General features: G+C 34.6%; 1 protein-coding gene across 3 annotated transcripts in view; it reads left to right on the forward strand.

Annotated features, from left to right (window-relative positions):
- Nucleotides 1-27,979, forward strand: part of CAMKMT (calmodulin-lysine N-methyltransferase) — a 542,173-nt gene that overhangs the window by 18,133 nt on the left and 496,061 nt on the right. For all 3 annotated transcript variants that reach the window (XM_077134133.1, XM_077134134.1, XM_077134132.1), the window contains exon 3: nt 5,551-5,615. In XM_077134133.1, the coding sequence (XP_076990248.1) occupies nt 5,551-5,615 (65 nt within the window). The remainder of the gene's footprint in view (nt 1-5,550; nt 5,616-27,979) is intronic.

Consider the following 27,979-nt stretch of genomic DNA (forward strand, 5'->3'; position numbering starts at 1 on the left):
TCCCTGGGAGTCATCTCTCACGTGGCTTTCACCTTGGATGTCATGTCCCATGTAATGGGGAGGACAGTGATTTCACTTGCAGAGTTGGACTTAAGAGTGAGGCCACAACTGAGGAACAAAAAGAGGTCATTTCAGAAGTAACTCTTAGGCATGCCTATAGGTAGTCTAAGCTTCTCCACTACCTACGTAAGCTTCACGCTAGTAAGCATCAGGAATGAGGGCATGGCCTATTGATTTCGGTGTCCCTAAAGTTTGACACAGTATCAGGGGATTCTCTGATGGTAAGGTTTAATAGATCCATATTCTTTCTCCCATCCCTCAAGGAGATACTTTTTGATTATCTGCTCAATATTTTATATTAAGGCGGTAATGCTAGGATGTATCCAGGCATTACAATAATCTATACAGGATTAAAGACCTCTTTCTAATACGGCTGCCTGTGCTTCAGTTGTTCAAATGATCTATACAGATAGGTTGAATAGGATTATGCACTACAGAAAATTTCAATTCCAGACCAAGTAAACCTTTCTTCCTTTGGTTTAAAAGAGTATGTGTGGTTCTGAAATATAGACACTGTCTTCCTTACCTAGCATTAAATGTTTTAAATCTTTCCTTCCTAAAAGTCCTCCTCATTGTGCTTCTGTAGCCATTTAGGGTCCATTCTACTTTCCGGCTTACTTTTATTTTTGCACCAGTTTTCTTTATGACTGAAATAAAGTTCACCATTTTAACTATTTTAAAGTGTTAGATTTGGTGTTTTCTTTTTCTTTTTTTTAGTATATTTACAATGTTCTGAATTCATCACCACCATCTAATTCTAAAACATTTTCATCACCCCCAAAATATAACCTACACTCATTAGTAGTCGTTCCCTTTCTTTCTTCCACCTTCCAGTCTCTGGCAATGATTAATCTACTTTCTGTCTCTATGGTTTTTGCCTGTTCTGGACATTTCATATAAATGGAATCATGATATGTGGCCTTTTATGTCTGGCTTCTGTCACTCAGCATAATTTTTTTTTCTTTCTTTGTATGGGCAGGCACCTGGAATCAAACCCGGTCCTCCAGCATGGCAGGCAAGAAGTCTGCCTGCTGAGCTTCCATGGCCCTCCCAGCATAATGTTTTTTGATTTTTTTTTTTTTTCATGGGCAGGCACTGGTAATCGAACCCGGGTCTCTGGCGTGGCAGGCAAGAACTCTCCCTGCTGAGCCACTGTGGCCCACCCCAGCATAATGTTTTAAGGTTCATCCATGTTGTGGTATATGTCAATCCTTCATTCCTTTTTTATGGCTGAATAATATTCAACTGTATAGATATACCATATTTTGTTTATCCAGTCATCTGTTGATAGATATTTGGGTTGTTTCTACTTTTTAGCTATTATGAATTAGGCTGCTATGAACATTCTTGTACAATTTTTTGCGTGAATGGATGTTTTCAGTTTTCTTGGGTACATATATATACCTAGGAGTCACATGGCAACTGTTTCTCTTTGAGGAATTGCCAAACCATTTTCCACAGTTACCGTACCATTTTATATTCCTACTAGCAATGTGTGAGGTTTACAATTTCTCTACACCCTTGCCAGTCCATGTTATTTTCCATTTTTTATTATAGTCATTCTAGTAGGTGTAAAGTGGTATCTCATGGTGGTTTTGATTTGCATTTTCCTAATAACTAATGATGCTGAAGTTTTTTTCATGTACTTATAGCCATTTTATATCTTTTTTGGAGAAAATCTATTCAAATCCTTTGCTCATTTTTAGTTGGGTGGTTTATCTTTTGCTGTTGAGTTGTGAAAGTTCTTTATATATTGTGCATACTAGACCTTTATGATGTATGATTTGCAAATATTTTCCCCATCCTGCAGGTTATCTTTTTAGTTTTTGTTATTGTCCTTTGATGTACAAAAGTTTTAAAATTTGAGAAAGTCTATTTTATCTATTTTTTTCCTTTGTTGCTAGTGCTTTTGGTGTCATTTACCTCTAACTTACTTTTAACCTCTAGTTTCAATTTCTTGGTACCTCAGGCTTCACATTTTTCCTCTAGTAGTTTTATTTTCCCCCCTCTGCTTATAATCTTCTGCCTCAGTGACTTCTTTTGTAGTCCTTGCTCCACAGGCCACTCTTGGGAAAGTCAAAGGCCCTTAGTTCTCAGTTCTAGAATTGCTTTAAGTGCTTATGAAAAAAAAATTGGTTGGCTCTGGGGAGAAGAGTCTGGCTTTTGGTAATTGAAGACTTGGGAAACAACTTAAACTTTCGGAGTTTAGAAAGAGGATGGAGTGAACTTTTTGTTCTCTGGTTATGTTGGCGAGAAAAGTCTTCATTGTTATTTTAATTACCGGTAACATGCCAAGACTCAAGTGTGTAAGGATTAGGTTTGAAAAACTCCCTTCCTTGTAAGCATTACTGTCTAACCATATAGTCCAGGCAGAACCTAGGCAAACAGTTGAAAGATTGAGGGTAGATAAGCTCTTATCAGGTTGACACTTGGATAAAGTAGATAACACCTTGAACAAAGAATGGTCAGTTTGGAACTAATGGGAGGCAACTTGAAGCCGGGTAGTCAACCGGAATTTTTACCATACTGCATTCATAGCAGTTTTTCTATAATTGGCACTAGTTCTTATACTTTTGGAATCAGTGATTGTTGACATTTTTCTTTCATGAGATACCATCTTTTAGACTTTCTATACTTCATGGATAAGTGATTTTCATTTTTGTGATTATTCTAGAAGTATAGCATTACTTTTCTGTTTCTCCACCTTCTACCCCATCTTAAAATGCCGTAGGGTACATTTTCTGGTTTTTTGCTTCAGGAATAATGCTTTTCAAGAATGGTAAGGTGTGCTTCAGTGATAACTCTGAAAATCACACCTTTTATCTTAAATAGTACTTTTTTAACATCATTTTGTTTATATTTTTCCAGTTTCTGCTTTCTAGAAATATTTAACTTTTTGCAAAATATGGGTACCTTTTTGTCTGTGCTTGTCTTGGATTTAATTCCAAATGCTTATTTTATCCTGATGTGTGTATGTGTGTGTGTGTATGCATGTTAGTGAGTGAGAGAGAGATTACGTGCTTGCAGGCTTGCAAGAAAATAAGAAAGATTATTTCTTTATTAAAATCTAGGTAATACATAAAGTATTTCAACTTTTAGGAATATATTCTAAAGAAATATTGAAAAATGGGCTTAATGATTGTGGTAGTTAGATTCAGGTGTCAGCTTGGCCAGGTGATGATGCCTTGTTGTTCTGTTTCTGTGGACTTAAATCATGAGTATGCAAAATTCATCTATGGCTGATTACATTTGTGGTGGGTTAAGGGTTATGCCTTCTACAGTGAGTGAGGTTTAATTTAATTAGCTGGAGGCTTAAAAGAGAGAGGTCAGAAGAGAGCTCAGCAGCTCAGCATCCCTTATCTCAGCACTTACAGCTAAGCCTAGGCATTTGGAGATGCAGATAGGAATTGCCCTGGGGAAAGCCGTAGGAACCCAGAAGTCAGGAGAGAAGGCCAGCAGATGTTGCCATGTGCCTTCCCATGTGGCAGAGAACCTCAGATGAAAGCTAGTTGCCTTTCCTCTGAAGAACTATAAATTTTTAACTAAATAAATCCCCTTACTAAAATCCGATCTGTCTCTGGTGTGTTGTATTCTGGCAGCGTTAGCAAGCTAAAACCTTGGTATTTCCACAAAGATATTCATTGCAGCAATCTGTATAATAGCAAAAACTGGGCACAATCTAAAAATTCAACATCATGTGTTGATTCTGTAAATTATGGTGCAATCGTTCATTGTAATACTTGGCAGCCATTAAAAACATGTTATAGGAGATAGCATGTTGATGTGGGAAACTGTTCATAATATGTTAAAAAATATAACTGTGGACAGCAAGATCTCAGTTATTTAATGAGAGATGCACAAGCATAGAACAAGATTTGAAAGTTGTATACAAATATATTAACTTTGGTTATGAGCATACTGTTTTTCTGCTTTTATTTTTTGCATTTTTTAGAGTTTTCTTGAAGAAACCTCATATTCTTCTTCTTCTTATTATTATTATTTGCATAGGCAGGCACCAGGAATTGAACCCAGGTCTCTGGCATGGCAGGCAAGAACTCTGCCTGCTGAACCACTGTGGCCGCTCTCATATTATTTTTATATTTATGAAAAAAATTCTTTTTTTAGTTCTATGCTATATTACTGATCATTTTTAATAGCTTCATCATGTATTTTAGATGTTATATGCTTTTTTCTTGTTCCTCTCATATCACAGCATACTATAGTTTTCCGTAGTATTAGTGTAAATAGTCCCTTCTATACCTACACTCTTGAATATACAAAAAAATACCGAATTGTTTTATTAATGATGATGAAGGTTTGGTTTATGGGTGGTAACTTCATTTAATTAGGTTATGATACTGTAGAGCTCAATCTTTATTTGTTCATTTGTGATTGCACATAACTTTTTGCAATTCTACTTAGTTACTCTCTCAAAGAATTGGGTTTCTATAATAGAAACCTGGAAAAGGTAATACAGTTTACATATATCTCATTATTATGCTTACCATTTATGATGTCTTTAGACAAAGTTAAAGTAGCGTTGATAGAAATAAATTTTATTCTGAATTATCAATCATTATTATAAACCTTTTTAGCATCCTAAAGAACTACAGATGTAAGTTACACAAGGGGTAATGGAGAAGATAGTAGATGAATTAGCACCAGTTTTTCATTACCACTTGAAAAGTAACTCAAACCCTATGACCTATGGACACTTGGTTTCATTTATATAGGAAGAATTGTATATTTGTATAAATATTTGTATATATTTGTACAATATTTGTATAAATAATAAAATATCAGTACTCAAATATTTAATGGCTGCTAAGTTAAGAGAGATTAGAATTACAGGAAATAGAATTAAGATTACTGGGTGAAAGTTACAAAACTTAGCCCACTAATAGAACTACCTAGATAAGGAATTCACAGACCTGAAGGCTGATTCGTGTTTATTGGTTTGAATTTATGTGTTATTCAGTGTTGTTCTGGAGGGGTAATAGTTTACCTTTCTTTCTGACTTTGAGATTCTCTAAGTGCAAGTTTTCTTTCTTTTGTCTTATTTAAGAATTCACCTTACCTTTCTATAACTAAAACTATTTAAAAACCAGTTGTACTTTAAAATGTATATTAATTATCAAGAAATGTCATTACATTAAATATTCAGATGCCTGTATTGTTATTTCTTTTGTTTCTCTTTCTAGTGGGCTGGAATTATTTTTAAAATATAACATAGAGGCTGGCAACAGTGGCTCAATGGCAGAATTCTCGCCTGCCATGCTAGAGATCTGGGTTTGATTCCCGGAGCCTGCCCATGCAAAAAAAAAAAAAAATATATATATATATATATAAATATATATATATATATATATATAAACATGAAAGGGTTTATTAATATTGATCATATCACAGTACACATTTTCATCTTTTTTTAAGAATTAAGAAATGTTAATATTTCAAAATCATTAAAGAAAATGCTTTATTTCTTTCTAGGCGTAATAGTGGACCTTTGAATGTTGAAGATGTTCTTACCAGCTTCGACAATACTGGAAATGTTTGTAAGTTATATGCTCACTGTTTAGAAATATATCATTTTAAAAAATGAATTTATAATTGGTGATTTTTCTCATTAATGTTTATTATACTCATTTGTGTATATAGATAGTAAAGAAACTTACTGTCTTTAGCTGCAAAATAAGCCTCATATAAGAGGCAGCTACTAAATGGGAAAGAGGACTTTTTAACCTTGCAGTTGCATGTATTGTGTGTGTGTGTGTGTGTGTGTGTGTGTGTGTGACAGAATGTAGGTCAGAAGGAACACTGAACTCTCTAGGACTGCCTTTTTGTTTCATGTTTCCATTTTGATCTTCTCAGTTAATCCAGCTAAGGACTGTCTCTTCCTTCTTTGCTATATTTTGGATGCTTTCTTTCCTACTCCCTGCTTCTTTTCTCTTTCACTATAGAACACACCCAGGACATGTTTCCTTGGTGCTTTAATACCAGAGGGTTTTTTTTTTTTTAATGTAGTATGCAATATTATGGAATATGTATTGACTTTTCATCTAAGTCTCTGATTAAGTGGTTATAGATTGCTCCACTGATTATGTAGTTTGACCTACCTTTCAATGGAGGTATTTACTATTTATTTAAACATTATTATTTAATTCTTAGTTCAGTTCACTTCACCCACTGTTTTTTGGGTGTCTGTGATAAGTACTAAAAATACAAAGATGATGTTCTGTAGTCAGCTTAGAGAGACAAACCACTTAGTTATAAAATAATGTATGATAAAAAAAACCAGCCATAAAAAAAAAAAAAAATCAGCCGAGAATAACTTTATACCACTGAGTTAGAAAGCATGCTGTGATAGGACCTATCTACTCCTTCATATTTGGTTGCATAGGGTATTTCTTGTAAGGTAGTGAATTATCAGTGAGAAATTACAATTTTAAATATAGCACTCAAACGCTTTTTTTTTTCACAAAGGAAAATTCAGGACTGCAACTACTTATCTTAAATAACCTGCTTTGTCTCCAATGTGGCTTTATAAATGCTCTCTAATTTTAGATCTGCATAGAATAATGTCCAGTAATACTGAGGCCATAATTTTATTCTTGTGCCCATTATTATGGCAAGCTGTTTTTTTAAAACTTTTTTATTGTGAAATATAACATATATACAGAAAAGCAATGAATTTCAAAGTACACTTTAGCCAGTAGTTTTAGAATAAATTCTAAGCATGGTATGGGTTACAGTTCTACCATTTGCAGTGTTTCATTCTAGCTGCTCTGAGATACTAGAGACTAAAAAGAAGTAACAATATAATGAATCAGTAGTCATACTCACTTGTTAAATATTACATTCTCTAATATAATTCCTCCTTCTCCTTTGATTCTTCTTCCCCTGTTTAGGGATTTTTGGGCAATGGCCATTCTAACTTCTTCATGTTGAAAAGGGATGTTGACAGTATGGGATAGGGGGAAGCAAGTGATTAATGCTCTTGCATAGACTGGTAACTCTGAGTTTCAGGGCTTTTCTGGTTAGGAACCATCTGCAGGTTATATAGGTTTCTGAAAAATAAACTTAGTGAGACTTTTGTGGAGTCTCAGATAGAGGATACTCTTTAGGGTTTATAGGAATGCTGTTGGTTGGGGCTTGGCATACCATGGCAATTAGCAATATCTAGGTGAAGCTTGCATAAGAGTAACCTCTAGAATAGCCTCTCGATTCTGTTTGAAATCTCTCAGCCACTGATATCTTATTTTGTTGCATTTCTTTTGGTCAGGTAGCTATTGTTAATCCATGGTGTCAGGGCCAGGTTGACCCCTGGGAGTCATGTCCCATGCTGCAACGTCATGTCCCACATAAGGGGGAGGGTAATGATTTTCCTTGCAGAGTTTGCCTTAGAGAGAGAGAGAGGCCACATCTAAGCAAGGAAATAGGTTCTCTGGAAGTAACTCTTAGGTATTACTGTAAGTCAGCTTAGCTTCTCCATTACAGATATATTTTATAAGCGTAAGCCCTCAAGATCAAGAGCATGGGCTATTAACTTAGGGGTCACTAATGTTTGAGAGAATATCAAGGATTTCCCAGGTGAGAAAGTTTTGATAGTTCCAGATTTTTTCTCCAGTTCCTCCAGGGACTTTGTATGGCAAGCTTTTGATTATATAGAAAAGTATTTATGTATTTTTGTCACTAAGATCCTAATATAATAAATGTCCTAACATAATCCTAATATATTTAAAATAATGTACATTTCTTTTTCATGGATAGTTGACAGGCTTACCTTTTAGTTTCTGTGTATTGACACTTGCTGAATTCTTTTCTGTTAAGGCATAGCTCATATATTTATTGGGGAGACCTTCTTTAATTTCAGGTTAATTGTTAAATATCATTGAATCAGCTTATGCATATGTGTTTTAGGAACATGATCTTAGAATTTTAAATGTGGAATTTTTGATTCAGTAATATAAAAATCAAGTATTGTTCCTAGTGCTCCAGTATGAACTAGGGCCACTAGCTGGCAGCATTATGTAAAATAAAAATAATTTCCCAAAATCTAAATTATTATTTTGTACACTAATAACTATTTTATCTTATCCTCCTATAAAATATTTTCCCCGTCAACTTGTCCCACAACCCCAGTATGTCATTGCATGAACAAATGGAGAAATTGCATGCTAAGAGTATTTTTTTTCACCATTGTCTGTTGTTTGGTAGAAAAGTTTTAGGCTTTGGAATAAGACCCACATACATTTGAATCCTGGCTCTGAAATTCATCTTATATCATATTCATGAACCTTGATTTTGTTCATCTCTTAGGACAGAATATAATGTGTATAAAGTGTGTAACACACAGAATTCCTCATAGTTGACACTCCATAAATGGAAGCAATTTATTAATTATTACTGATGATGAATATACCTAAAACTTGCAGTTTTTTTCTAATAAAGGAGCAGTTCTTCTGATGTTTTAAAATAAACTCAGATCAGATTGCCAAAATAGTAATTTATTAAAATTTTTTGTCATAATAGATTTTTTAAAATCTGAATATATTGCCAAATAGAAATGATTACAAAAATAAGGACGACCTTTTAAAACATGTTATTTGATGTAATTTTTATATTATTCTGTTTTTATTTTAAAAGAAAAGCATATATCAGTGTTTCCTTAATGATAAATTGTTGATGTTCTATTCCAATAAGATAAATATTGATTATAATTTTTATATAATCTATTCTGAGGTACAAATGTTATTAGATTGAATTTATGACTAGAAAACCCAGCAGAGGGCGCCACAATCATAATTCTGTCTCAGCCCAGGGTAGTTGGTTGGTATAAATAACTTGAGTAATAACCCTCAGCTATCACCCTGTAAACATATAAAGAATATATTTGAACATTTTCTTTTGACTTATTTCTAGTATGTTTAATATATTCACCAACTCGTTAATTTGAAGAAGAGATTTTCCTGACTAATTTTTGAACCCAGTTAGATTTTTTGCTTTTAATATTAGTTTAATTTTCTATACGTTTACTGTAATTAAAGGAATATTTATGGTCTTAACCTTCATAGAGAGTGAAAGTTCTATGCAAGAATATCAGTTCCTAAATAGCCACTGTGGTAGTACACCAAAGGATAATTAAAATGAGGGAAAAAAGTTTCTATTAGTATGAGAGAACCAATGGATGGAACTACTCATTTATTGTAGGCATTAGTTACTTCCTATTACTGTTACTTACTGATAATAGAAAAAATAACAATAAAAATTTTTTATAGTCACAAAAACATGGTGTGTATATATAGTGAACAATATATTCATGGTGTAGTAAGCTATTACTTTCATTTTAAAAACCAGATAATGATTGTATTTGTTGTAAAGTTTTGAACATGAAAGACTCCATTTTATTTGTTCATGTGTGAACCAAAAAAATATGGAAAAATCTCTTTAATTTTAGAGAATAAATGAAACCTTTAGATGGTTTCTTATTTACTGATATATTAAGAAAATAGTCTTTGTATTTGCCTTTATTATTCAGAAGTGTTTATAACCTGAAAAGTGTTTTATGTTTTTGAAGTATAATCCTTTCACTGTGTGAATTCCTTTGAATACTGTAGGATTCTTATTGCATAATGGTTCATTACTGTGTAGTATATAACCCCAACTCTTATTTTATATATTTATATCTGCTATTTTGAAAAACAAATTTTTTTTTTTTTTTTTTACATGAGCAGGCACACAGGAATCGAACCCGGGTCCTCTGGCATGGCAGGCAAGCATTCTTGCCTGCTGAGCCACCGTGGCCCGCCCAAAACAAATTATTTTGAAAGTCAAGTTCCCATTTTTGCTTACTTTTGGTTGTAGGTAGGGATATTTCATTATTTGTTTTCTAGTCCTTAGGAGCCTACTTCTAAGGTATCCATCTGCTCTGTGGAGAGGTTGTTGCACCTACTGATTCATCATGCCTAAAAAGGGATGCTGTCAAGCTACCTAGGGAAAAGCGTCTGTTTCATGTAACACGCCACTCAGATACCTTGAGTAAGAAGGGAGTATCCTATGTGAGCCGCAGAGATTCCTTCCAGCTAGTGTCCTGACTTCTGGTCAGAGAAGCCCTGCTACTCCATGTCTCTTCCAAAGTCATTTTCTCTTTCTCCAAAGTCATCTCTTTGTTATACCCAAATTGATTTTTTTAAAATGCGGTTCTTCCCAAGACTTACTTGATCTAAATTTAGATATCATTCCATACAATTTTTTTTAATACTTATCAAATCTAACCAGTCATTGAGGGTATAGTAGCTTCATTTTCACTTTTGTAGCACAGCATGCTTTGTTTGATAGCATGAATAGATGAGTTAATACTGCTCACATAGTTTACTGTATACAGTATATACAATACAGAATATATAAAGTTTTAAACGATGGGAAGGCAATAGTGTCGGTCAGGATTCTTGGCTAATATTGCAGTTTAGATGTGGAAAATCTGTTTTCCCATTTTTTGAAATTTATTTTCCCTGGCTGAACTCTATGACAGGATGCTGTGGTAGTTGATGTCTTATGGTCTCCTAATGAAATTTGTGGACACTCTATCTTCTTCTCTTACATGTGATTTTTTTTTTCCAGCAAAGCCTAAGGCTGACCCTGATTTTTTTTTTTTTCCTGACACCTCACATTAATCCTTGGAGGTGGTACTGTTCAACTATTTAGATTTTACAGAATCTCAGGTTAGGAATTCAGATTCATCTGGCTTTTATTGAAGTGTACTGCATGCCAGGGGCCCTGCTAGGTGCTTCGCCCAAACCTTATCTCCCGCGGTAAGTTTCGTGATCTCAGTTTTACATTTGAGGTACATGAGGTCCCCTGAAAGTGATGAGCTTGGGATGGCAATGCCAGAGTGTCTGTCTGGCTGCACTGCTCCTTTCTGCCCCAGCAGCAGAGCTGGGTGTTCCAGCCTTCAGACTGGCTGGAAGACTGGTTTAGAAACCAGCCATGGTCTGACCCTGATTTTTAATCCACAGAGCTATAGTCTTCTGCCTCTAAATCCTTCCCTGTAGTCTGGTGGCAGAACATGTTTTGTGACGTATCAAAAACTGAGGCTAGTAATCAAATATTGCTTCAGGAAAAATGCTCATTAAAATAATATTTTCACTTTCTGTCTGTACTTGGGAAACCAAAGGTAACAGTCTTTTAGGAAGCATAGTCTAAAGTTTTAGTTTTTCTGTTTCATGTTACTGTGTTACATAGTTAGCATCCAATCCATAATTTGGTGGAATCATCAAAGCTGCAGGAATATCAACTTGAATTTAAAAACAATTTCCTTATTTAAATAGATGTATATGTATATATGTATATATATGCATTGTGTATGTATATATATGTATTGCATATATATATATTCATACAAAACATATACACACATTGTATATATTATATATACATATGTATTTGTATATGTATGTATAATGTATGTATGTGTGGTAGCGTGTGTATATATATGTGTGTGTGTTTATATACACTTAGTTAAAAAAATGAGAAATTTGGGGCTTTTTCTGGATCATTACACTATATTTAACTTTGAGAGGTCAAGGAAGGAGAATGGGATATGGAGTTCAGGTTTTGGTTCTGCCGTTTACTAGCTGTGCCATCTTAGGCAAGTCTTTGAACAAATCATAACTCCTTAAGTAAAATTGAGAAACAATCAATTTGTAGTATGGTGAATATAATATTAGATAATATGAAAATGCTATGTAAATATCAAACAATGTTTGCATTAGTTATTATTGTTAATATCAATATCATCTCTCACTTATTCTTGTACTTTTTCAATATCTTTGATATTTGAAAATAATATAGGAAATATTTGTGGTAGGTACCATGCTGTTTTAGTATTTTACATGATTTTATGTCAAAATATAGCAAAAAACTACACAATTTAAACTGTGTGATACTAGTGTAGAAGTATGCATATAAATCAATATTTTAGAATAGACAGTTCAGAAATATAATCTGGGAATTTATCATGTGATGAAAATGGCATTTCAGTAAAAGACAAAGGGTGGATTTTTCAATAAATAGTATTGCTACTATAGGCTAGGAATTTAGAGAAAATAATAGCTGACTCTCTCCTTTATATTATATATCAAAATAAATTTAAGATGGATTAAAAATTTATTTAAAGAAGCATAATTCTCCTAGATGTTTCAGATGAATAATTCTATATTATTGAGAGAAGGCAAAATTCATAATACTGAAAAAAAGAAAGGCCCTTTAAAGAAGCATAATTCTCCTAGATGTTTCAGATGAATAATTCTATATTATTGAGAGAAGGCAAAATTCATAATACTGAAAAAAAGGAAGGCCCTTCTAAACATGACCCAAGTCCCATAAATCACATGAATTAATAGAGAGACTAAATAAAGATTTAAAGACACTTTGTGGGCGGGCCACAGTGGCTCAGCAGGTAGAGTTCTCACCTGCCATATTGGAGACCTGGGTTCGATTCCCAGTGCCTGTCCATGTAAAAAAAAACAAAACAAAAAAACCCCACTTTGTTCTAAAAGCAGCCTCAAAAAAGTTGAAAAAAATGACAAAGTGGTAATTTTTATGACATATGCAAAGATGTATTTTCTTTATTATCTAAGAGCTCCCACAAATCATGAACAGAAAGACAATCTACAAATTTTTAAGGGAAAAAAAATAGCCGAAATGAGGATGAAATATTTCAGAAAGGAAATACCAAAGCTCTATAAACATATGAAATGAATACTAGTAATCAAGGAAATGCAGCTAAAACAGCAGATATAAGTTCTGTTTATCACATTGGCAAAGATGAGAAAAGGTAAGCAATAATCAGTCAATTCTAGAGAAATGGGCATTTTCATATACTATTGGTGTCAAGAGTAAATTGATTCTGGGCCACGGTGGCTCAGCAGGCAGGAATGCTTGACTGCGATACCAGAGGACCCAGGGTTCGATTCCTGGTGCCTGCCCATTTAAAAAAAAAAAAAAAAAAAAGAGTAAATTGATTCTGTTTTTCCAGAGGTAGTCTGGCAATGTCTTTCATAATTTTAAGTATCTATACCTTTGACTAATAATTCCCTTTTTAAAAAATAATGAAATAAGTATGTAAAGCTATAAAAAAGGGATTCGTTGCAGTACAATGAAAAATTGTAAATATTTAATTTTAGAAATTGGTTAATTATGGATAATCCATGCAATGGAATGCTGTATAGCTGTTCAAGATTTCCCAAACGTATTAAGGTTTTTAGAAAGTAGTACAGGAAATAAGATTTTATTTCTATAATATACATACTCCTGTAAGTGTGTGTGTGTGTATAGGTATGCTTATGCATAGAAGTACATTGTTGTTCACAATGATTTTGTTAGGGATATTGATTGGGTTTATGGGCGATTTTCACTGTCTTCTTTTTTTCTCAATACTGTTCAAGTTTGTTATGGCGTATATTACTTTTTTTTTATTTATTTTATTTTATTTTTTACATGGGCAGGCACTCATAATCGAATCTGGGTCTCCAGCATGGCAGGCAGAAACTGCCTGCTGAGCCACTGTGGCTCGCCCTTTTCTTTTTTTTTTTCATGTATTACTTTTATAACTAGAAAAAAATAAATGTTATTTTCATTTTGAAAAAATGTATATTCTTTAGCTTCCAAATTGAGTATTAATTTTTTGGACAGAAAGCTGAGATTTTCTCAAATTACCTAAGAAAGCACTCTGGGAAAAAAATGGCAATTCATTTTTCTAGTGAATAAATATAAAATATTTTATTTTTAAATAACACTTTTCTGAAAGGAACCGACAGCATCTTATAAGCTTCCAATACACTTAAGAGGCAAGAAGTCAAAAATCAAATCACTCTAGCCCCATATTAGGTGGGGAGAGTATAGAGATGTTGAAAAGGCATTCAGTGGCAGAATATTGACCTTTGGGTGTAGATAATTTATAAGCTCTGTTAAAAAGATAAATTTACAAGGTGAATCAACACATTATATGATTGGTATCATAGGTAATGCTTAAAAGCCCTGAGATTATAGGGGGCTCCAAAGCCAGTGGAGAGCTGGTGGTATCTAACATTGGCTCTGATTTTGGCTTCTCAACCCCTCTTCAGGATCATAGTGTACAATGTAGCCTTTGATTTCTAGTTCCATGTTGGAAAACATTTCCAAGGTTAAATAGAGGATAGTTTTTCTAGCCATGCATCTCGCCAACAGACTTCCTAGCTATGTAGTTGTCAGGGTAGTGTTTCTTTTTATTGTATTGGCTAAGCCATAAACAGAATACTTTGCATTTGTTATTACTTCTTAACCAGGGAAGGAAGATCTCTCCTCTCAATTCATTTTTTAAAAAATTTTTATTAATAAAACCAATCAACATGTAATATGAACATTCTTTTTTTCATCACATAGTTGTGTATTCATCAGCATGCTCATTTCTTCGAACATTTGCATCAATTCAGAAAAAGAAATAAAAACAAAAAATTCATACATACCATACCCCTTACCCCTCCCTTTCATTGAGCACCAGCATTTCAATCTACTAAATTTATTTTAACATTTGTTCCCCTATTATTTATTTATTTTTAATCCATATGTTTTACTCATCTGTCCGTACGATAGATAAAAGAAACATCAGACACAAGGTTTTCACAATCAAACAGTCACACTGTAAAAGCTCTATCATTATACAATCATCTTCAAGAAACGTGGCTACTGGAACACAGCTCTACATTTTCAGGCAGTTCCCTCCAACCTCTCTGTTAACACCTTAACTAAAAAGGTGATAACTATTTAATGCGTAAGAATAACCTCCAGGATAACCTCTGGACTGTGAAATCTCTCAGCCGTTGACACTTTATTTTGTCTCATTTCTCTCTTCCCCCTTTCAGTCAAGGAGGTTTTCTCAATCCCCTTGTGCTGAGTCCCAGCTCATTCTAGGATTTCTGTCCCACGTTGCCAGGAAGGTCCACACCTCTGGGAGTCATGTCCCACATAGAGAGGGGGAGGAGAGTGAGGTTGCTTGTTGTGCTGGCTGAGAGAGAGAGACCACATCTGAGCAACAAAATGGTTCTCTTGGGAGTGACCCTTAGGCCTAATTTTAAGTAGGCTTAGCCTATTTTTTGTGGGGTTAAGTTTCATATGAATAAACAAAAAGATTGGGGGCTCAGCCTATTGCCTTGGTTGTCCCCACTGCTTGCGAGAATATCAAGAATTCTTCACTTGGGAAATTGAATTTTCCCCCTTTCTCACCATTCCCCCAAGGGGACTTTGCAAATACTTTTTTATTCACTGTTCAAATCCTTCTGTGATTTATCAAGGCATCACTCTGGACAAACCTAGAAAATCTCATGCCCTACTTAAAGGTCCATGTACTTGTGGTGTTCGGTTAAGCTGTCCACATAAGTTACATTAGGAAATGTACCAGTCAAAATATGAATTTTGTACCAAATAAATATTTTTTGTTTTAGTCTCACACATAAGTTAAAGTTTTAAAATATTAATTACCATATATTTTCAACACCCTGCATTATTGACATTCCTTTGTTCTTCCTCATGTAAAACATTTTTAAATTTGTACTTAGTTACTATCATTATACACTCTAGGCATTCCTAGATTATACCATCTTAGTCTTTATTGTCTATCTTTCCTTCTGATTTCATTTGTGCCCCCAGGCCTCCTTCCTCTATCATTCTCATATTCATCTTCATTCAGTGTTTTAACGTTACTGTATTACAGTTAGGTAGTATTTGCTATCCATTTCTGAATTTTTACAATCAGTTCCATTGCACAATCTGTATCCCTTCAGTTCCAAGTACCCAATATCTACCCTATTTCTATCTCCTGATGGCCTCTGTTCTTAACTGAAATTCTCCAAGTTCATTCATTAATGTTAGTTCATATCATTGAGACCATACAGTATTTGTCCTTTTGTTTCTGGCTAATCTCACTCAGCATAATGTCCTTAAGGTCCATCCATGTTGTTACATACTTCATAACTTTATTCTGTCTTACAGCTGTATAATATTCCATTATATGGGTATACCACACCTTGTTTAGCCACTTGTCTTTTGGGCTGTTTCCATCTCTTGGCAATTGTAAATAATACCGCTATAAATATTGGTGTGCAAATGCCCATTTGTGTCTTTGCCCTCATGCCCTCTGAGTAGATAACTAGCAGTGGTATTGCTAGGTCATGTGGCAAGTCTATACTTAGCTTCCTGAGAAACTGCCAAATAGCCTTCCACAGCAGTTGTATGATTTGACATTCCCACCAACAATGGATAAGTGTACCTCTTTCTCCATATCCTCTCCAGCACTTGTCGTTTTCTGTTTTTTTTTGATAATGGCCATTCTGGTGGGTGTGAGATGATATCTTATTGTGATTTTGATTTGTATTTCCCTAATAGCCAGGGAAGTTGAGTATCTGTTCATGTGCCTTTTGGCCATTTTTATTTCCTCTTCTGAAAAGTGTCTGTTCAAGTCTTTTGCCCAATTTGTAATTGGGTTGTTTGTCTTTTTGTTGTTGAGTTGAACAATCTCTTTATAAATTCTGGATACTAGACCTTTGTCTGATACATTGTTTCCAAATATTGTCTCCCACTATGTAGGCTGTCTTTTTACTTTCTTGACAAAGTTCTTTGATGCACAAAAGTGTTTAATTTTGAGGGCTTCCCATTTAATTATTTCTTTCTCTAATGCTTGTGCTTTGGGTGTAAGGTCTAGGAAACCACCTCCTATTATAAGATTTATAAGATATTTCGCTACATTTTCTTCTATCAGTTTTATGGTCTTAGATCTAATGTTTAGGTCTTTGCTCCATTTTGAGTTTATTTTTGTATAGAGTGTGAGATATGAATCCTCTTTCATTCCTTTGCATGTGGATATCCAGTTCTCTAGGCACCATTTATTGAAGAGACTGTTCTGGCTGAGGTGAGTTGGCTTGACTACTGCCTTATCAAACATCAGTTGTCCATCGATGAGAGGGTCCATATCTGAACACTCTTTTGATTCCATTGGTCAGTATATCTGTCTTTATGCAAGTACCAGGCTGTTTTGACCACTGTACCTTCATAATATACCTTAAAGACAGGTAGCATGAGTGCTCCAACTTTATTTTTCTTTCTTAGGATACTTTTAGCTATTCGGGGCACCCTGCCCTTCCAGATAAAATTGGTTATTGGTTTTTCTATTTCTGAAAAGTAAGTTTTTGGGATTTTAATTGGTATTGCATTGAATCTGTAAATCAATTTAAACAGAATTGACATCTTAAACTATATTTAATCTTCCAATCTGTGAACACGGTATGCCCTTCCATTTATTTAGGTCTTCTGTGATTTCTTTTACAATTTCTTATAGTTTTCTCTGTATAGGTGTTTTGTTTCATTAGTTGAATTTATTCCTAAATATTTTATTCTTTTGGTTGCAATTGTAAATGAAATTTTTTTCATGATTTTCCCCTCAGATTGTTCATTATTAGTGTATAGAAACACTACAGATTTTTGAGTGTTGATCTAGTAACCTGCCACTTTGCTGTACTCATTTATTAGCTCTAGTAGTTTTGCTGTGGATTTTTCGGGGTTTTCGACATAAGGTATCGTATTGTCTGCAAACAGTGAGAATTTTACTTCTTCCTTTCCGATTTTGATGCCTTGTATTTCTTTTTCTTGTCTAACTGCTCTGGCTGGAACTTCCAACACAGTGTTGACTAACAGTGGTGATAGTGGACATCCTTGTCTTGTTCCTGATCTTAGGGGGAAAGTTTTCAGTTTTTCTCCATTGAGGATGATGTTAGCTGTGGGTTTTTCATATGTTCCTTTTATCATGTTGAGAAAGTTCCCTTCTATTCCTATCCTTTGAAGTGTTTTCAACAGGAAAGGATGTTGACTTTTATCAAATGCCTTTTCTGTATCAATCGAGATGATCATATGGTTTTTCTGCTTTGATTTGTTGATATGGTATATTACATTAATTGATTTTCTTATACTGAACCATCCTTGCATACTTGGGATGAATCCTACTTGGTCATGGTATATAATTCTTTTAATATGCTGCTGGATTCGATTTGCAGGAATTTTGTTCAGGATTTTTGCACCTATATTCATAAGAGAGATTGGTCTTTAGTTTTCTTTTTTTTGTAATATCTTTGTGTGGCTTTGGTATCAGGGCGATGTTGGCTTCACAGAAAGAGTTAGGTAGCTTTCCCTCGTCTTCAATTTTTTTTGAAGAGTTTGATCAAGACTGGTACTAATTCTTCCTTGACTGCTTGGTAGAATTCACATGTGAAGCCATCTGGGCCTGGACTTTTCTTTTTGGGGAGCTTCTTAATGACTGATTCAGTTTCTTTACTTGTAATTGGTTTGTTGAGGTTGTCTATTTCTTCTCGAGTCAATGTTGGTTGTTCATGCCTTTCTAGGAAGTTGTCCATTTCATCTACATTGTCGAGTTTATTAGCATAAAGTTGTTCATAGTGTCCTCTGGTTACTTCCTTTATTTTTGTGAGGTCAGTGATTATGTCTCCTCTTCCATTTCTGATTTTATTTATTTGCATCCTCTCTCTTCTTCTTTTTGTCACCCTCACTAAGGGCCCATCAATCTTACTGATTTTCTCATAGAACCAACTTCTGGTTTGTTGATTTTTCTCGACTGTTTTCATGTTCTCAATTTCATTTATTTCTGCTCTAATATTCATTATTTCTTTCTTTTTGCTTGCTTTGGGTTTAGTTTGCTGTTCTTTCTCTAGTTCTTCCAAGTGGACAGTTAATTCCTCGATTTTTGCTTTTTCTTCTTTTCTGATATAGGTATTTAGGGCAATAAATTTCCCTCTTAATAATACTTTTGCTGCATCCCATAAATTTGATATGGTGTGTTTTCATTTTCATTTGCCTCGAGATATTTACTGATTTCTCTTGTAATTTCTTCTTTGACCCATTGGTTGTTTAAGAGTGTGTTGTTGAGCCTCCGTGTATTTGTGAATTTCTTGGCACTGTGCCTATTATTGATATCCAACTTTATTCTTTCATGATCTGAGAAAGTGTTTTGTATGATTTCAGTCTTTTTAAATTTATTGAGTCTTGCTTAGTGACCCAGCATATGTTCTGTCCTTGAGAATGATCCCTGAACACTTGAGAAGAAGGTATATCCTGCTGTTGTGGGGTGTAATGTTCTATAAATGTCTGTTAAATCTAGCTCATTTATTCTATTATTCAACTTCTCTGTTTCTTTATTGATCCTCTGTCTAGGTGTTCTGACCATTGATGAGAGTGGGGAATTGAAGTTTCCAACAATTATGGTAGATGTGTCTATTTCTCTTTTCAGTGTTTGCCTCATGTATTTTGGAGCATTCTGGCTTGGTGCATAAATATTTATGATTGTTATGTCTTCTAGTTGAATTGTTCCTTTCATTAATGCATAGTGTCCTTCTTTGTTCAGCTAAGCTGGGGCCTATTTTTAGTAGTCAGAATTTGTTAATTAATTCCAGAATTGGAGTTTTGTTGACTCTGCACCTGCTGCTGGTAAAGTCTCTTTCCTTTCCTCTCTGGGAAGCAGCCTGTGGGGCAGGGTGCTGGCTGTGGTGGCTTGGGGCACTGTTCTAGGTGGGCTCGCAGCCAGTCCAGACTGGGGTACACTGTGTGCCCGGTCACTGACATGGCCCCAGCAGTTGTTCCGTACTGTTCCTGGCTATTTATTAGCTGCTCTGGAGGATGAACTAAATCCCACACCTTGCTAAGCTGCCATCTTGGTCAAGACATCTCAATTCATTTTTTTAAATTTTATTTGAAATAAGAAATTATAGTATTGGAAGAGGTTATCTTTGATAATAGAAAGTTGCTGCTGTTGTGAGAAAAGATTGAAATCAACAGGATAACGCTTTCTGATTCATAACAGGTATTAATTAGTGCTTCAGTCAATGTAATAATACTGAAAGGTAGCTCATGCCTTTGTCATAAACCTCCTGATTTCTCTCTCAAATGTCCTAAGGTTCCTCATTTAGGTACTTCTAAGTTTTTGCAGAAAATATGACAAGCAAGTCTTTTTTTCTCCTGATTAAGTACTGGGTAGTATTCTTTTCTCTATTTTCTTTTAAATAGCTGATATTTCTTTTGCATCCCCTGTAGTAGTCAGGGACTTTCTTAATATTGTCCCATTTAATCCTCTTGACAGCTTTTCAGGGAATGAGGAAACTGATAGCCAGAAAAATAAAGGTAACTTGCCTAAAGATTCATATTTAGTAAATGGTTGCATGGAAATTTACAACTATTCTATATTTCTTGCAGATGGCATTTCCCAAAAATGGTGACAATGAATTATAAAAGTTCATGTTGGAATTCAACCTTAAAATGGTAACTTGGATGGCTAGAAAATAACTTTGGCAAATGGAAAAGAATTCTGTTCAGCAGATTGTGTCTCAGAAGAGATTGATTAAAGGTCACTGGGAAATGGGTTCTCTAGGGTTTCTGAAAGGTAGATTGCAATCTAATGGAGTGGGGATTTGGGATAAGGATAAGGGAGAAAGAATGCATTTTCTTTTAATAGTCTAAAATCAGATGTGGGTTTTGAGGGTTTTTTTTGAGAAATGCTGCTTTCTGCAGCAACAATACAATAATAATAATGACTTTTATTTTTATATAGCTCTTTTGCTAACATACTCAATATACTTCTCAAGTTTATGGCTATTGTCATATTTAAAAATTAATTGCATATACATAAGCCACACAAAAAAGCTTGACTATAAGTATATTCCTGTTTTTGTCAAAGTTGTTTGAATTGTGGACATCCTTTCCATGTTTAGATATCTGTATAGCCTATGTGTATTGCACTATGCTTGTGAATTCTTGATGTAAGCATAGTATTTGATGATTGAATGAATTTAGTCTCAGAACGAACACCTTCTGAGACTGAACTACAGGGATCATGCTTTTATAAATATTGCAGAGTGTAAGTTGTAAGTCTGGGTTCCACCACACCTTTCATTCAGAAATTAAGTGATGTCAATTGCAGGGACTCCTGAAAAATGGCAGTGATACAGAAGTCTGGCCCCCAACAAACAAAGGTATTATGTACCTTGACTTTTCTGTTCTCCTCCCTCATCCTTCACCCTTCACCCTTCACCTTCTTCTCCTGGCCCTGAATCTGGATATATTTGTGTTATATCCTGGGGAAGTTGGGACAGTTCATAGAAGGAATGGGAAAATGTTTCATATAATTTTATCGTGTGGATGTCTGAAAATGTAGGTGTATTATCTATATTGTAGATGCTTGCATGCTTATAAACTGTTTAGCTTATTGTGTTAACAGATGGAGTCTACTCCTGGCTATAAATTCATGTCTATCTGAAGCCTTTGCCTATCAGTTTGTTGGGGGCCAGACTTCTGTATCACTGCCATTTTTCAGGAGTCCCTGCAATTGACATCACTTAATTTCTGAATGAAAGGTGTGGTGGAACCCATTCTTACAACTTACACTCTGCAATATTTATAAAAGCATGATCCCTGTAGTTCAGTCTCAGAAGGTGTTCGTTCTAAATTTCATGCAAAAACAGTATTTTCAAATAACTTGAGTCTTTACCTCTCTTGACTAAATGTAATGAAGGCAATGGTCTTTAGAAATTTTTCTTAACATTCCTTTTTTTTTCCTTCTCCCATCCACTACCATCCCACGTTGCTGACTGGTTCTGCACCTGTAAATACATACAAACAAAAATCTCAGGGAACAGTTCTAACTCTTTAGTCTGTCGTAAGATGATATTTGTCATCCTTTTTTTCTCCCTTACATTCTGATGTCTCCATCACTATTCTGAGGAACTAGCCTTGTCAAGACAAGATCTTCTTTGGAGGGCGTGCGCCTGGTGTGGACAGAGTGGAGGAAAGGGAAAAGAAGATGGAAGCAGATTGGTTTTTTTTAGTTAGTATACAGCCTTATTTCTCTGGCATGAACTCCGTTTATACTTGTCATTCTTAGCGTAATTATTAATACCTCCTTTCACTCTCAAGGTTCCTGATCATGTGCATGTCTATTTTTAGAAGACAAGGACAAGAAAAGATTAGAAGTATACATTAATTATTTATATACAGTTATACCTCTTTATCCCACCATAGTACCTTGTATAAGCCCTGGCCTATGGGGCATTCTATAAGTATGTATTGATTCATTTGAATCCTTAGTCACACTCCACATGAATCCATTCATTCTACACAAGTGTTTTTGTATTTGATATACTATTCTTCATAACAGTGCCTTGATCTCAGTTTCAGATAGCATGGCACGGAATCCATAACGAATGGATTAAATACTGAATTCAGAACACACATGTTTTGTTTAGTTAATGCAGTAATTGAAAATTTTTGAATTACTGCCAACATTAAAAATAAGTAAAATTCATAAAAAAAACCTAAATTTCCAGTTTTTCTTAAAAAAAATAAGTCCTAGCAGCCTGAGTCTGAGCCCATATGGTAATGATCATCTGGAACTGAACAGGATCTCTATTTTTTGCCTTGGTCCTTACCACTCCATGTATGGACATTTGAGTTTGTAACTGTTATGTTATTTGGAAGCATTTAAGGCATGTTTGTTATACAAATTTAAGGTGTATATGTTTTTTTGTTTTTTGTTTGTTAAATTTAGTTTTATTAAAATTATGTATCTCTATTCATCAAATAGCATAGTTGACAAGACTCAAAGACAAGCGACATTGGGAAAAGATATTTGTATCATATGTAAGTGACAAATAATTAGTATTCCAAATATATTTAGAATGACAGTAAAAAACAATAACCCAATAGAAGAATAAAGACAAGAATAGGCATTTTACGGAAAAGGATATATATTAAAAAGACACTCAACTTCTTTAGTTTTCCTTTAGTAATCAGGAAAATATAAAGTAAGAACACAATATACCATTTCACACCCAACAAAATGGCAAAATTTAAAAGTCAGCCAACATCAAATGTTGATTTTGATGATAGTGGAAATTATTGTACACCAAAGGTTGAAGGTAAATTTTTACAACCACTTAAAGAAGATAATTTGGTAACATTTAGTAAAATTGGACCTGTGTATATATATACTTGAACTTGCACCTGTACACCATAAAAATGATGTACAATAATTTTGTAGCAGAATTGTTGTGATTGTAGGACAGAGAGAAAGAGATAAAATTACTTGAATCTCCATCAACAGGGAAATGGATAAATAAAATATGTTCTATCATACATTGGAATCTATAATGATAAAAATAAATGAATTAGGACAGGCTACAGTAAGTAGCTCAGCAGGCACAGTTCTTGCCTGCCATGTTGGAGACCTGGGTTCGATTCCCAGTGCCTGCCCATGCAAAAAAAAGAATTACAGCTACATAAATTAACATAGATAAATCTGAAAAAACATGTTTTTTAAAAATTTATTTATTAAAAAAATTTAATAAATGAAATAAAAATTAACATAGATAATCAGTAATTCACAGTATCATCACTTAGTTGCATATTCATCATTTCTTAGAACATTTGCATCCATTCAGAAAAAGAAATAAAAAGACAATAGAAAAAAGAAATAAAACAAAAAAGAAAAAAAAATACCTACCATACCCCTTACCCCTTGCTTTCACTGATCACTAGCATTTCAAACTGAATTTATTTTAGCATTTGTTCCCCCATTATTTATTTTTATTCTATATGTTCTACTCATTTGTTGACAAGGTAGATAAAAGGAGCATCAGACACAAAGTTTTCACAATCACACAGTCACATTGTGGAAGCTATATCATTATTCAATCATCCGCAAGAAACATGACTACTGGAACACAGCTCTACATTTTCAGGCGGTTCCTTTCAGCCTCTCCATTACATCCTGAATAACAAGGTGATATCTACTCAATGCTAAGAATAACCTCCAGGATAACCTCTCAACTCTGTTTGGAATCTCTCAGCCATTGACACTTTGTCTCATTTCGCTCTGCCCCCTTTAGGTTGAGAAGGTTTTCTCAATCCCTTGATGCTGAGTTTCAGCTCATTCTAGGGTTTTTCTCAACCCCTTGATGCTGAGTCTCCACTCATTCCAAGATCTCTGTCCCACGTTGCCAGGAAGGTCCACACCCCTGGGAGTCATGTCCCACGTAGACGGGGGGGTGGGGTGGGGTGGTGAGGTTGCTTGTTGTGTTGGCTGGAGAGAGAGGCCACATCTGAGCAACAAAAGAGGCTCTCTTGGGGGTGACTCTTAGGCCTAAATTTTAAGTAGACTTGACCTATCCTTTGTGGGGTTAAGTTTCATATGAACTAACCCCAGGACTGGGGGCTCAGCCTATAGCTTTGGTTGTCCACCCTGCCTGTGAGAATATCAAGAATTCAACATGGGGAAGTTGAATATCTCCCCATTCTCACCATTCCCCGAAGGGGGCTTTGCAATACTTTTCCGCTCACTGATTGAATCACTCTGTATTCATCAGGGCATCACTCTGGACAAACCAACAAAATCTCATGTCCTACCTGAGATTCCAAGTACTTATGGTGTTCAATCAAACTATCTACATAAGTTATATTAGGAAATGCAAGGCATATATGTTTTACCAGATTACTTGATTATCTTTTTAAAGAAGAGTCAATTCTTATCAGTTGTTTTCTTTACCCAAGCTAATTAAATAAAATACTTGTAAATTCTTTTGGAGGTAGCCATTTTTTAAAACATTTTTTAATTGTGGAATACACATATATTTCAAAGCAGTAGATTCAAAGTACATTGTAACAAGTACTTAAAGATCAGATTTCAGAGTTTGGTATGGGTTACAATTTTAGGTTTTTCCTTCTAGCTGCTCCAAGATACTAGAGACTAAAACAAATATCAATATAGTGATTCAGCAGTCACATTCATTTATTAAATCCTGTCTTCTCTGTTATAACTCTTCTTTCTCCTTTGATCCTTCTCCTAATCTTTGGGTATTTGGGCTATGCCCATTCTAACTTTTTATGTTGGAAAGGGTTGTTGATAGTATGGGATAACGGGATGGAACTGGTTGATGTTCTTAGAGAAGCTATTCCCTCTGGGTTCTAGGACTTATCTGGCATAGGAACTCATCTGAAGTTGTAGGTTTCTGGAAAGTAATTTTAGTGCATAAACCTTTTATGAAATCTCAGATAGAACCCTAGATATTCTTTAGGGTTAATAGGAATGGTTTTGATTGGAGTTTGTCAAACTGTGGTAATTAGCAATATCTGGCTGAAGCTTGTGTAAGAGTAGCCTCCAGAATAACCTCTTGACTCTATTTGAACTCTTTTAGCCACTGATACCTTATTTTGTTATAATTATTTTCCCTTTTTGATCAGGAAAGCATTGTTGACCCCATAGTAACAGGGCCAACCTCATCCCTGGGAATCATGTCCCACATTGCCAGGGAGACTTTCACCCCTGGATGTCATGTCTCATAGAGGGGGGAGGGTAATGATTTTACTTGCATAGTTGGGCTTAGAGAGAGAGAGAGAGAGACCACATATATGCAACAAAAGAGGTTTCCTGGAAGTAACTCTTAGGCATAACTTTTGGTAGGCTTAGCTCCTCTGCTCTATAAACAAGCTTTACAAGAGCAAGCCTCAAGATCAAGGACTTAGCTTATTAACTTGGGAGTCGCTAATATTTGAGATTGTAGCAGGGGTTTCCCCAGGGGTAAAGCTTTAGAGTTCCATATTTTTTCTCCTTGTCCCTTAAGGGACTTTTCCAATACTTTTTAATTATTTCATTAAGCTATGCAGAATTACAGGCTGAAGGTAAGCCATTTTTAATTCGATAGGTTAATCATTAATCTTTGGGAAATGTTTTATTCCTATACCATCTAAGGATGACACCAACTCTTAACAGATATTTATGTTATTCTCTTTAATAAATTTTTAAATTAAATTATTTGTATTAAAGCTGGCAATGTTTTAAACATTTTCAACAGCCAGTATCTTTAAGAAAACCTATTTTTGAAATTGTATCAAGTTGATTATGAACTGTATTAAAAAATGAAATTGAAAACCAATGTAGAACTAGAAAAGAAAAATATTTGTGAGTTAATGGTCTGTGGGGATGTATATGTGCATGTGTGTATATATAAAACAGTTAACTTGATGTTATCTGCCTCTTCTTGTTTATAGATTGGAAAAGAAAGAACATTTTCAACAAGTTTTTTTTTAAGTGCCTATTATGTGCTGTCCTGCATTTTCAGTTCTCAAATGATTTCTCAACTTTGGCTGAACTACTACAAAGGAATAAACCATTCTTTCTACATATTTTGAAGATACTACTGTGTATTAAAATCTGGGTAAATATCTCAGTGACTGATGCATCCAGGTACTTGGATGATTTCTGTGAACTATGTCTTAAATTTTACCAACAAAATCCCTTGAGCATAATTTACTCTTATTTCCCCTCAAAAATGTTTGCAAAAACTTGAGATTGCCATATGCCCTTGCCATTTGCCAGCTCAGTGCTTCAACAATGAAGAATTCACCCTGCTCACAAGTTTTAGAATATTGGCTAGAAAGTGGCATGAGTTTTATAACTATGTTAAATATCATTTTAATGTCATTAATGTGTTGTCTCAGGATGTGATTTTATTTGTACATTTTAAAGACTTACCATAATTTCAGTTAAAATTATCTGTATGTAGACCATCAGTTTCAACTTATTGAAGTCTTTTTTTGAAGGCTTCTGCCCTATCCAGTCTAGTCTCTAGGCCTGCTGCAAACTTTTCATCTTGAGAGCTTGCTTCATATCATCCTGAGAATTCTTTTTATCTCTTTTGTTGTTGTTAGATCTTATTATTTCTCAAATCCCATGACTTCTTATTTGTTTACTCTGTTATTTTGGAGGATCTTTCTCTTGGTTTACTCCAGGAGCTTCCTGAGAAAGTAAGGGGAAGTAATTTTTTGCGATAACTTTGGTTGGATATAAAATGACAGAATTTGAAGTTATTTCCTGTACATAATTTTATAGAAGTGATAGTGATGCTTTTGAGAAGTCCAGTGCTATTCTAATTCTTTATTCTTTCTGTGAAAAAAATGAAGCCTTAAGCACGTAGCAGCCTGCAGTGTGACTGGAGCACAGACAAAGTTCAACAGACCCCCTTAGGGGGAAGAATATATCATTCTCTCTGGAACTCGATGAAAACTTCCCTTGTTTCTAATGTTATAAAATTTTGGATACAATATCTTGCTGTGTTTCTATTTGCAACCATTGTACTGGACATTTGGTAGGAACTTTTAAATGAATAAGTCTTATTTTCCAGTAATGGTAAATTTTCTTGAATTATTTCATTAATGATCCACCCCCACCCATCTTGTTTTTCTCTATTGTTTCTTTCTGTAACTTCTGTTTTTGACTGTTGAACTTCCTAGACAGATTCTCCAATTACCTTATCTTTTCTTCTATTTTACATCTTTTTTATTTTTGCTTTACTCTCAGGGATATTTCCAGAACTTTATCTTTCAACTTTTTTGTTGATCTTTTCGTTTCTATTTTTATGTTTTTTAATGTCCCCGGTCTTTTTTTTTCCTTTTCTTATGGCTCTCCCCCCAAACAGTAGCATTCTTTTTGTATTTCTCATTGCTTCTCTTAGTTTTTGAAGATATACTCAAAGATTTTTTTTCCTTCTTCTTAATGGTCTCCCCTCCAAGTTAGTTTTTTTCATTTGTAATATTTAACCTCTGTCTTTTGTGGTGGAGACTTTCATAAAATACCTGGTGATATTTTTAAGAGTTGTGTATACTGCAAAACTAATTGGAAGCTACAGTGATATACCAGCTTGTTGATTATGGGTTCACTGTAGGATGATCTGGTAGGCTATATGTCCGTATGTTTAGGTGTTTCTCTTGGGCTGGTCAGTTTCCCAGAGAAAACTCCTTTGAGTCTTATGCTTTGAGGAGACTCTATACCTTAGCTGCT

This window comes from Tamandua tetradactyla, chromosome 17, assembly GCF_023851605.1.
Source record: "Tamandua tetradactyla isolate mTamTet1 chromosome 17, mTamTet1.pri, whole genome shotgun sequence".
Lineage (NCBI taxonomy): Eukaryota > Metazoa > Chordata > Mammalia > Pilosa > Myrmecophagidae > Tamandua > Tamandua tetradactyla.